The sequence below is a fragment of the Dermacentor variabilis genome, chromosome 11 (genome assembly GCF_050947875.1).
Source record: "Dermacentor variabilis isolate Ectoservices chromosome 11, ASM5094787v1, whole genome shotgun sequence".
Taxonomy (NCBI): domain Eukaryota; kingdom Metazoa; phylum Arthropoda; class Arachnida; order Ixodida; family Ixodidae; genus Dermacentor; species Dermacentor variabilis.
In genome coordinates, this window is record NC_134578.1 from 54,359,744 (window position 1) to 54,371,945 (window position 12,202).

The 12,202-nt window shown below is 44.5% G+C and overlaps 1 protein-coding gene and 1 long non-coding RNA gene across 2 annotated transcripts; one reads left to right on the forward strand and one right to left on the reverse strand.

The window, feature by feature from the left end:
* The first annotated feature begins 48 nt into the window (after positions 1 to 48).
* Positions 49 to 2,179, forward strand: LOC142563270 (uncharacterized). Its single transcript, XM_075673824.1, has 3 exons — positions 49 to 84; positions 995 to 1,081; positions 1,139 to 2,179. The coding sequence occupies exons 1-3, from the start codon at positions 49 to 51 to the stop codon at positions 2,177 to 2,179; spliced, it is 1,164 nt and encodes a 387-aa protein (XP_075529939.1).
* Positions 2,180 to 3,982: 1,803 nt separating this feature from the next.
* On the reverse strand, positions 3,983 to 11,849 carry LOC142563827 (uncharacterized). The gene is made up of 5 exons (XR_012824429.1): positions 11,802 to 11,849; positions 11,339 to 11,540; positions 10,125 to 10,258; positions 8,449 to 8,513; positions 3,983 to 4,466 (listed from the first exon to the last, which is right to left on the reverse strand). It is a non-coding gene; the product is annotated as an uncharacterized LOC142563827 (long non-coding RNA).
* Positions 11,850 to 12,202: the final 353 nt, after the last annotated feature.

Consider the following 12,202-nt stretch of genomic DNA (forward strand, 5'->3'; position numbering starts at 1 on the left):
CGCTTACGTGCCAACAATTTTTCCTTCAGCATACCGCTGCACGGTTCCATGCGACCCTTCGGCACCAACAGAGCGTTACCACCGGTGAGGTTTTTTAAAGCAAAACTACGTGTCATCGTTGTGGGTTGTGTTAAATTAGGCATCGAGCGATCGCGCCTCGAGAAAGCCGCTCCGTCAACTTGTTGCCGAGAGGAGCGGAACTTGCACGACGCGCGCGGGCCTGTCAGGCGGTTGGAAATTTGCGCTGTGTTCGGCTACTGTTCCAGTGTGCAGGTGTTTGACAATCACAAAGGCCAAACTGTTCGTTTTATGCCACTCGTCATCCACCGTTGATAACGCGGACGATCGGATGTCGCCCTGGCCACGAACGATCGCGGCCGCCTTCATTATTTCTTGGGCTATTTCTGCATTGCAGTAGAAACGATGCAAACTGTTGATTTATAGTAAAAGCCTCCATGTACGCTTCGACATCTCAATACACCACTGCTGCTTGGTACGTTCGCATACTCCAGTCGCTTAATTGTACGCAGCCGACGGTTTTATTTTCGGGCTATCGCGACACCAAACTCCATTTTATAGTTTATTGGTTTCAACGATACAAAGACTGTAGCGGCTGACGAGGTGTTAGTTAGCTTTCAAAGTCCAAGAGTCGCCTTTCGACTAATCTTAAACGTCTTCTTCATCAACCTATCACATTAATGTCGCGTTGATGCAGTGGGGGATGTCGTTAAAAACCGTACATACAAATGCACCGATTCTATGTTTTTTTTCTTACCAGATGGGCAGAGCGAGCTCGAGCACGTGCGAAATCACCTACGAATTGCCAGGAGCCATCACAACAAAGTGAAAGGAGGGCAAGTGGAAAACAATGTTGCATTTTTGTTCAGAAATCATAGAAAAATTTACTTTTTCCGTTTACACAGGACAAGGACACTCACAGTTTGGTTGGAGGCTCCAATTAGCAGCAGTTAATTGACTTTTTCTATTTATACAGGACAATGACATTCACAGTTTGGCTGGAGGCTTGTATCAGCAGCAGTCATGCCTTGAACCGCCAAATGGACACAGTAGCCTGGAGCTGGTACGTTCACCGTTTGCTGGAGCTCGATTCATATTCTCTCTCATTTGCGACTTTCAGGTTGAATACAATCTTGAAGAGGAGCACATTGAGGCATTAGACCTTACAGTGCAAAAGGTGTGCCAGAAACAAGAATCAGCCACAGCATGCTTCACAACACCAGCAGGAAATTTGCCATGCCTATTGCACCGTGCCGCAGGACCAGACTCTAGGGTTTGCTTTTTTGGGGGATTCGACACAGTTTCCTTAGCACCCGGTGCAGTGAGAGACCTCTGTGGCGTTTCTGACAATGTTTTCTCCCTCCTGTTAAGTCTCCTGCCTCACACGAGAGATAAGGGTACTGATGTCAGCCTTCCGAACAAACATTTAATATTTCTATTCAAAATGAAGCACGGAGTGCCTTTTAGTGCAATTGCAGTAATTTTTGGCATTCATGAAACAACAGCGGCACGAACGTTTCATGCAGTTCTGGGCACGCTTGTGGGTGCTACAAGAAAGTGGATATATAAGCCACATATGCAAGTGATACGGGATACACGTCCAGAGTGTTTTAAGGTCAACTATCCTGACTGCACACTTATTGTCGATTGCACTGAGGTGCGCACAGAAACACCATCAGAGGTGAGGCAACAACATGTCCTCTACTCCACGTACAAAAGTGGCTTTACATTGAAATTTTTAGTTGCGATTGCCCCCTCTGGCCTCATTGTATTCAAGTCCAAATCCTATGGTGGGCGTTGCTCAGACACACAAATCGTGCTGGAATCAGGATTCCTTGAAATAATTGGTCAGCGTGATGTTATTCTTGCTGATAAGGGTTTTCCTGGAATACTAGCAGGTGTAGCAGGTAAAAGTGCCGTACTGATTATGCCACCATTCTCAACTGGCAACCAGCCTTTCTCACCTGCAGAACTGCAAGAAACATACAATGTTGCTCAAGTGCGCGTGCATGTAGAGAGAGTGATACAGCGCATAAAAACTCATGGAATTTTGGAGCACCGTATTCCTGTCAGTTTGATTCCTGCCATGAGTGAGATTTTTCGTATGTGCTGCATTTTGGCAAATCTGCAAAGTCCAATAATTCAAAGCAACACAAAGTAAGGTGCTTTATTTTCACTGTGATACACAAGCACAGAGTATCAAACATATTTTTGGCATAAGCACTGCTACCACCTTTTACAAAATTGTAATATTTAAAGGCCAACTTCCCCACAGAGATTTTGAAAAATATTCCGGTCATGTATGTTTTTCATCATTTTTGGCAATAATAAAAAGCGGACCAATCCATTCATGTAAACATGTGTATACTTATGTGCCTAGCTTGCAAACACAATACTGCTGTTTTGCAGGCAAGCACCATACAGAAACAAATTACTATGCTTTATTTTTAGAACATTAAGTGCAGTATGACACTGAAGAAACTGCTCGTAGCAGTGATATTTTAGCCAGCTAACATAGTAGTGCCCAGGTCACCAGGAAAGCTAGCAGCTTTATCTGCGACTCTGAAATTATAAACTTGGATGAGGAATTGTAAAGCAAGGGGACAGCACTAGGCTGAACAAATTTGCAAACATATCTAAGAAGCTATGGTGTGGCTCTCAACCACCATACACACACACAAAAAAAATGGGAGACATCAATTAAAATCAAAGGAGACGTGATCAGGTCGACGGTGATCAGACCTCTGGTCTGATATAGATGCCTTGAATGGATGGGCCTCAAGGCTACATTCACTACAGGCATCAAAAATGGCTTAAACACTGCAACTGTGAACTAGCCTTAACTGTGCAACAGCAGAGGCTCTCAATAAGTAAATACAGTGCAAGCTTACAGATACAACTGAAAGAATCACTGCAACTTCAGTGACAGAATGGACATGCAAAAGCCATGGCAGACGTTCGGGATCTTTTTGATGCAGTCTTTCATGTTGCAGTTATAAAGCGACAATAAGCAAAGAAATTGGTGGTAATAAAGCATTGCTGTTCACTTGCAAGTTCCTGAAAGCCAGGCAATTTCAGAGGAAGATTTCAGACTAAAACCAGCTTTTGCCATCAGGTAGCTCAACAGTGTTTAACGCACTAGCAACTTCCTTAAAGGGCCAACAAGTGCAAAGAATGTGTCATGAAATGGTGCAAAGGAAAAGACCATGATTTATATTGATAGAAACAAGGATGCTGTACATGTTTTAAGTAGCAATTATAATTTTAAATTGGCACAGAAATCGAAAAACACTTTGTCACTCACTGAGGTGAAACCTTGATACTAACATACTGTAGGTAATTGAGCTGTTAATAAGTGCAGCATAATTTACAAATCAGCCTTTATATTACACAGACCTAGGGTCTGTATCCAAGCTAGCTGGTACAGTGGAAGATCGAGACAGTAACATGTTTTGGTAAGGCATGTATGGCAATCACAATGTATTTTCTCATTCTTTCCGCTGTCTGTTTTTTATTTGTGCTTTACCTGCCTTAAAATCACAGGCGCTTTAATCTGTGAGTATTACAAGGTAAAAAAGGCATGCATAATGGTACACATGGATGCTTTTGTACACAGGCGAATTTGCATGCAAGTAACCCAAGTTCTGTGGTCCCCCCTATGAGATACAATATGACATCAACTATGCCACAAGTGGGCCAACTCTGCACACTGTAATCTGTAAATCTGCACACTGTAAGTCAGAAAAAACGTGTAATAGAAAGTATACTGCATTTCAGTACTAATAAAAAGACCAGTAACCGCGTACACTAGTAGAAGGTCACGTGGCAGAGCTCTTATGCAGCTTCATGTGTGTGCCACGTGGTGCGCGAAAGGTCATTTTTCGTGACTTTTAGTGATAGATTAAAAACTAAATTTCCAAATTTAATGATAAAAACATGGCTTGTTTTAGCCACTATGATAGGGAATCATTCCATAAGCAGGGTTATCTGATTTCATGTGCTGAGCGGCTGTATGTACCTTTAAGAGCAAACTTACTTCCTGCAAGCAGGAATCTGGTCTAACGCATGAGCTGCTTAATGTAGTATGAATAATAAAACGCCTCCAACCGAGGAATGTTTCGAGCAAGAAAGTCTTCATCTCTGTCAACAACTATAGTAATATCTTGCTTGCTTGTATAAACAAAAAAGAAACATTCTGTAGTGTTAGTGACATACATGGCAACCTGAACCTGTGAATAATATGGGTGGCTGCGAGGCAACTGAAGCATTCCATCATGATATGTCACATAGCTAACGTAGCTTTCGCACAGAGCATGATCTATGATTATGTCATCTTTACGACTGTAGGGGCACTTGATTTCAAGCAAAACGACACCACTGGTTGTTTGGAAAAGCCCATCGGGACTTGCACAAAGCCATGGCTGACAGGGGTGAATCACAACGCCAACCTGCAAAGCATATTTTGTAAAGTTAGCAAATAATATGTACAACATGCACGAACACCATATTCGATATGTTTTGTCCAACAGTCATGCTTTCAAATATCAGTAGCAATCACCGTGTGTGCAGCAGTGGCTGTGACAGTTTCAGTATGTGTGAGCCAGCCTCAGTGTACAAGCACTTCGATGAAAATGCATTACGCTGATCTATAAATGTGCTCAGGGGAAAAATAATCGGTTTTACTTTTATTCCAGTAATGCATAGTGGAGAGGGGGATAGAGAGACAAGGGCAACGCTGCCAAGCTCTACTAATGACCCACTCTTGCAGTGTATATTCTTTCAGCTGTGCTGAGTAACGTGCACTTGTGGATGAAATTCAAACTTGCCCTTATCCATTATGAACTCGCTTAGCAGTTCCTATAAAAGCACTACAAAAAACAACTTGATGTCTGTATTAGTAAACTGATAGATTAGTTAGTTGTACAATATTAAAATGCATTATGTGACAACGTAGTTACCACCAGAACAGCAATTGGCCTCCCTGGTGCAGTATTCGGCCACAACCTCCCTGATGATATCTACAAGTAATAGCCCTCAGTCCCCAACAGCTGCGGAGCACCTGACCAAGGCGGCGGTCAGACCTGTAACGCAGCAGAGGGTGCTAAGAATCTCTGGGTCCGAACAGGCCGCCAATGGAAACTGACCTTGTCAACCTTTAACAGCCGAACTCTGTCGAGTGAGGCTAGCTTAGCAAAACTCTTTGAGGAACTATCGGACATTGTTTGGGATATTATCGGCCTTAGCAAAATTAGAAGAACTGTTGAGGCTTATACATTCTAAATACCGGCCATGTCCTCTGCTATAAAGGTCTCCCTGATAAGAAGCAATACGGGGTAGGATTCCTAATCCACAAGGACATAGCGGGCAACACTGACGAATTCTACAGCATTAACGAGAGGGTAGCACACTTGACATAAAAATTGTAACAGTGCCAACACATGCATCCACAATGGACGAGACACAAGCGCTTGTTACTTAGCGGATGCATGCATTGGCGCTGTTACAATTTTTATGTCAAGTATGCACCAACTCACCCAGAAAGAAGTTTTAATGAAGAGGGCAGCAGTAGTAGCAGTAGAGGTATAGATTAAAGGCAGCACAAGCCTACACTCCAGCATCCAGCCACGACGATGAGGAAGTAGATCAGTTTTATGAAGATGTTGAATTAGCGATGAGAAAAGTGCAGACTCGGTATACAGTAGTAATGGGTGACTTCAATGCAAAAGTGGGGGAAAAGCAGGCAGGTGAGCAGGCAATTGGCAACTACGGCGTCGATTCTAGAAACGCTAGAGGAGAGATGCTGGTAGACTTCGCCGAAAGCAATAAGCTGAGAATGATGAACACCTTTTTCAGGAAACGTAGCAACAGAAAGTGGACCTGGAAAAGCACTAATGGTGAAACAAGAAATGAAATTGATTTCATACTTTCTGCCGATCCCAGCATACTGCAGAAGGTAGATGTGATAGGTAGGGTAAAGTGCAATAATCATAGGTTAGTGAGGGCTAGGATTCACCTCAGTTTGAACAGAAAAAGAGTACAATCGCTCAAGAAAAAACAGGTCAACTTAGAGGCAGGAAGGGTAAAAGCAGACAAATTTAGGCTGGTGCTCGCAAACAAATATGCTGCCTTAGAACAGAGAGGATGATGATGACATAGAGGCAATGAATGAAACCGTAACGAAGCTGGCGTCAGAGGCAGGAATTGAAGTGGGAGGCAAGGCACCAAGGCAACCAATAGGCAAGTTCTCCCAAGTAACAAAGGACCGAATAAAGAAACGACGAAGAATGAAAGTGTCCAACTCAAGAGATCAGATAGAATTCATGGAACTGTCAAAACTGATCAACAAAACGAAAATAAGTGATATTTGAAATTATAACGTGAGAAAGACTGAAGAAGCCGTAAAAAATGGACGCAGCCTGAAATCGGTGAGAAAGAAACTTGGCATAGCACAGACCAAGATGTATGCACTGAAAGATAAGCAGGGTAATATCATCAGCAATCTCGAAGGTATAATAAAAGCAGCGTAAGAATTCTATACTGACCTGTACAGTACCCAGAAGACCCAGGAGTACTCTATTCGAAACAATACTGAACAGTATACAGAAACTCCTCCTATATCTAGAGATGAGGTCAGAAGGGCCTTGCAAGGCATGAAATGGGGAAAAGCGGCAGGAGAAGATGAAATAACAATCTATTTAATCAAAGATGGAGGAGACATAATGCTTGGAAAAATGGCGGCTCTCAATATGAAGTGTCTATCGACTGCAAGGGTCCCAGAAAACTGGAAGGACCGTAAAAGAGAGTGTGTGACTGGGGTTTAAGGTTAATACATAGAAGACAAAGATAATGATGAATAGCTGGACAGCGTTAGTAGTTGCTCGTGCTAGTAGTTGCAGTGGTGCTGGACGTTTCTGCGCAGGCACGAGTATGAGCAGGTGCGAGAGAAAATCTGGGGGCCTTTGCTCCTTGAATATGTGAGTCTGCCTAGGCACTACGGAGGAGGTTTCTTAGCCTGTGTTGTAGGCGTTTGTCCCCTAGGCATGCCGGCATTAAGAAGTGCGGTCCAGTTTGTTTATGCTCCGCCGCTGGCTGCTGGCACGGTGAGGCAGTGGACACGGACGCCCCATTTGGTGATCGCTGTGTCTGAAGGGGAAAGGTTCTGACTGGTGTTGTATAAGTCATGGTGTTTGTTCGTCAGGACGATAGATTGCATTTTTTACAAGCACTGCTCCAGGAGGGCGCATGTTACTGGCAAACGGAGGCCTCAGAAGAGCACCTGAGGTTACAATAAAGCAGGCGGCGCAGGTCTCCAGGGCACCCAAGGGGTAGCGGGGGGATCAAAGCTGGAAGCAGGGTGGCCCATGGATAACTCGGCGAGCCCCAACCCACAGACCAGTCTGGGTTCCAGCTTTGATGTCCTCGTTGCCGCTTTGGTGTCCTGGAGGTGCAGCCAATAATGTGAAATAACGGCACGTTGTTTCAATTAGTACAAAAGATGATTGAATAAATGTAATTGCGTCCAGCCACCAATTTGCGACGCTAAGTTCAGCACTACCACACCCCGCAACTTCTGCCGGCATGCCTAGGGACAAACATAGAACACGTGCTAAGAAACTCCTCCGTAGTGCCTAGGCAGAGTCGCATTTTGAACGAGCAAGTCCCCACATTTCCTCTCTTGCAACCGCTCTTACTCGCACATGCGTGCAAACATCCGTCATCTGCGCAAGTACCACGCCCCGCTATACCTACGAGCAATTGTAGATACACAGCCGAGCAAGGGAACAAGAGTTCAGGTTCGCCAGTCAGCCTCTACAGTCTGTGAAGGAGTATGTTTACCTAGGTCAACTAATCACAGGGAACCCTAACCATGAGAAGGAAATTCACAGAATAAAAATGGGTTGGATCGCATACAGCAGACATCATGAGCTCCTGACTGGGAGCTTACTGTTATCACTGAAAAGAAAAGTATACAATCAGCACATTTTACCGGTGCTGACATATGGGGCAGAGACATGGAGACCGACAAAGAAGCTTGAGAACAAGTTAAGCACCGCGCAAAGAGCGATGCAATGAAGAATGCTAGGCATAACTTTAAGAGACAGAAAGAGATTGGTTTAGATCAGAGTGGAAATAGGTATAGACAATATTCTAATAGACATTAAGAGAAAAAAATGGTGCTGGGCAGGTCATGTAATGCGCAGATTAGATAACCGTTGGACCATTAGGGTGACAGAATAGGTCCCAAGAGAAGGGAAGCGCAGTAGAGGATGGCAGAAGACTAGGTGGTGCGACGAAATTTGGAAATTTGCGAGTGCTAGTTGGAATCTGTTGGTGCGGGACAGAGGTAATTGGAGATCGCAGGGAGAGGCTTTCGGCCTGCTGTGGACATAAAGCAGGCTGGTGACGATGATGATGAACGTAGTTACAAACCTGGGTCACTTTGGCACCAATTTTTTTCTCGAATGTTGCCCTTGCTGTTGGTTCCATAGCAGTACCTTCAGAAAAGTAGAAAAAAATGCAGATGCTATGTGCACAAGCTTCCATCGCACGAGTTCAATGTAGAAATACTTAGAGAGCCTCATGCTCATTAATGATATCATGGATTTTGCTCTGAAATCCTTCCATAAATCACTTGTCAGTAGCAGTGTTGAACATTTTTAGTGTGCTAAGCAGTTATGAGTGTATCCCTTTTACATCATGGCCCCTGGTAACATCAAACTTGGAAGTGTCAGAAGTGAAAAGGAAGAAAAGGTTCATGAATTTTCGTTGGCTCGAACAAAGAACCTCATGACTGCCAAGCAGGTCAACACAGCTAGTTGGGCGAGTTGAGAATTGCAATCGTGCATGTTCATGTGCTTACCAGACATTACAGAAGAGATGACGAGACACGCGTAACACACCAGCTGTGCGCATCTCATTCTTTCTTTTGTCGTCTACTAAGCACATCTACACACTAGCAAAACTCTGAAACAAGTGCCCTACCAGTACACCACAGATACTTTTCATTCCAGGTGAAATACAATTATACAGACAGGACTGAAGGAATACTACATGATACACAAGCATTGGCTTACAACTCAAAATTTGATGAAAACCCAGTGGAGTACAGTGCACGCACAAGGCCAGCCATAATCACTCTTGCGAACATGGTAATCAAACACTACATGCAAAGCCAGCGTCAGATATACAAGAAAAATAATTAGCAAAAACTGTGTATTGCGCATGCCCAAAGGGCCATATCTGCTTCTCAAGACTTTATTTTTCTGTCAGTAAAACGATGGCATGCTAACACGGACATCCAAGCCCCAACCCAAGCATTGCTGCCACTTCAACCTCTAGATGCTTCTTTTCCTTAGCACACCGAGTAATGAACATTTCTTTTAATTCACTACAGCAGGCACATGCCTAGTGGTGCACTGGCAAATCGGCCCCACCAGCAGAAAAATGTGACATTGCATGCCTCCTTAGCTGGTATTCAGGACAATGACCTGGCTAATGAATGTCACCATGATGTTCCATGTATGACTGTATCTTGGTGTATATATATTGTTGTTTGTGTACTGCACTATCATCAATTGTTGCTTTCATGCTGCCAGTATGCAGCACGGAAAATAAAACAATTTCTTGAAGCCTACGTCTTCCTGTGTGAATACAACAGACACCAATATGTTGGTTGCCTAGATGCTTACAGGCTCACAGGGTGTATGTAGGCATATGGCATTCAAGTTCAAATGCCTGCACAAGAATCTACGGCTGTCATAATCCTTGCTGTATGTTCCCTTGTTAGAATGTGCATTTCTAGAGGAACTGTTCCTCACTCATGCACTTAACGAAACACAGAGCTACAAATTTTACTGTCACTGATAACTTGATCCACGTTGCAGTAGTATTCAAGCAAAGACCAATCTTTAGCAGTGCATATGTAAACATTTGTTCAGTTGCATGATTGAGGTGTTCCTAAGTGATGTGAAGTGGTATATTACAGTGGATTACAGTGCTTAGTGCCGTCACTGGCTCAGGGCTGCTGCTTTAGACCAAAATTTATTAATTTCTATTACATGTATTAAGTCCATCAAGTCATTTATAAAAAAAAATTGGGTGCCTACCATACATCAGCGCCGGAACAAGTGGTGTTTTGGAGTTCTGCAGCTGCTCAGCCAGGGACTCGAAGGCCTTTTGCCTAGTCAGGATGCGGTGTGCAATGGAGCTGGATATCCTTACCGACCTTTCTTTGTGCCAACTGCAACACAAAAAGGATCAGTTAAATTTCATGGCCAGTAATAAAACGTAGAGCACATTCTGAAAGCGTGCACCCATGCATGCACCAAGAAAGAGTATAGTGTACTACATGTTCTCATGCAGCAGAAAAGGTAAGAAAAGGAAAACATGCGAAATTTCAGAAATGTGCAGTGCTTTGTTACAAACCGGGGGCATTTTCCCTGCATTATAGTTTCAGCAGCTGTCACGGTTGCCTGGGAGCCTGTACATGCCACTTTTGTGGCAATAAATTGCTGCTCAATTGCAGTGAGTGAGGCACACTGTCCTGCTGTATAGTGAGGTAGACTACATTCCCAGATCAACACCTCTTCTACAGATAATACGTCAGCATGGAGTGCTGCCTTTGAAATAAGGTCTTCTAAGACGTCTTGCACGTCTTGTTCATTTCGCCCTTGCTCCTCACTTATCAAAGCTGAATTCATTACACAGCTTATGTCGGGGAAATGGTGCAGAACATAGGATGGTGGTTCTTCTTTTGGGCACTTGCCACCAATATACAGGGGCTTGTACTCTGCAAGAGATAACAGCTGTGAACTACATGTTTAATAAACTAAAAGCAAAGAAATTGCAGTGACGACAGCTGCAGATGCAAAAGTATGATCAGTATTTAGTGCAACAATATAAAACATGATTGTGATTGAGTACAGACATAGCCAAACTTGTGCTAGGCATACACACATACCGACTCCATGCTCAGAAAATGCATGCTAATTAGATATGGCACTGTTGCATCGTCAATGCAGGGGCGTCCCTACGCAAGCGACAGGACCAGCAGCTTAGTGCTGCTGACCCCCGCCCCCTTCCTGCATACCCACACACATACACAAGCTTCCACATGCGCATAGCTTCCTTCCACGTATGCTTAACATCAGCATGCCCAAAACCAGCTAGACACCACTTTGACCACGTTAATGTCGACTTGTCAAACAGGCATATAAATACGAAAATGAAATTGTGTTTCCAAAAGGCTTTCAATTTCCGCTGTACCGAGAACCAGTAGTTCTCCACGCCACATCTTTGCAAGACAAAGTGTACAGTGTACCTCCAAAAAGCTCTTCGATGGACTCCCTTCGAGAAGTGTCCGGCTTAGAGGACGGCCGACCCCACCCTTGAGGGCGATCAGTCGAAGACGGCGCGTCGGCCTCGTTGACAAACAGGACGACGGCAGCTACATGTTTGCAAGCGCCACCAAGGCCGGCCTTGCACGTGCACTGCGCACCCAGTATTCGCCGCTGCGATGACAGCTGCCGACGCAAAGATATGATTTTTTAGTCAAACAACTGAAAACGTGATTCTTACCGCGCACGGACGTAGCGAAATTTGCGCTAGGCATACACGAGATAAGCAGCGCTCGAAATTGTTTAGTTTGTGAGGCTTCGCTACGCCGCATAAAACTTAAAATTAATAAGGATATGAAGTCCGTAAACGCTGGTCAAACTACGCAAGACACCAATCTTCGCGGTCATGGTGAAATAAGAAAAAGCTTAACGAATATGCGCGCTTACCTGAATGTTGACGTCGTACGTAGCTTGACGCACTTGCGAGTGGCATTTTGCCGCCACTTGTGAATCGCCATTAAAGCGTTCCAGGGTCTCCTCGACGTCGTAAGCGTACTTCGCAGCGCAAAACTTTCGGCCCTTCTCAAGCGCACTAGCACGGAAATATTCGTCGATCCCGGCCACTTTTCTAAAACCGTAGCGCAGCACTACGGGTGCCATGCTGCAGCCGCGGAGGTGGCGTCGCAGTTTTTGAAACTTGTGAAAATGTTGCAACGCACCACGACTACAGTGGCTAGAATAGGGAAGTGTGATGAACGCGCCAGCTCGCGCGTGGCGCTTTGGAAGGAAACTCCCAGGGGGCGCTGCCACACGCATACACGTCGGCAGCGACGGCGGCTAGCAGCCGC

What these genes read in the sequence shown, in the direction of transcription:
- LOC142563270 (XM_075673824.1), top strand. Translation starts at nt 49, where the DNA reads ATGCGACCCTTCGGCACCAACAGAGCGTTACCACCG. An exon ending in CCAACAGAGCGTTACCACCG is followed by an intron (nt 85 to 994) that starts GTGAGGTTTTTT and finishes CTATTTATACAG; the next exon opens with GACAATGACATTCACAGTTT. An exon ending in GACACAGTAGCCTGGAGCTG is followed by an intron (nt 1,082 to 1,138) that starts GTACGTTCACCG and finishes TGCGACTTTCAG; the next exon opens with GTTGAATACAATCTTGAAGA.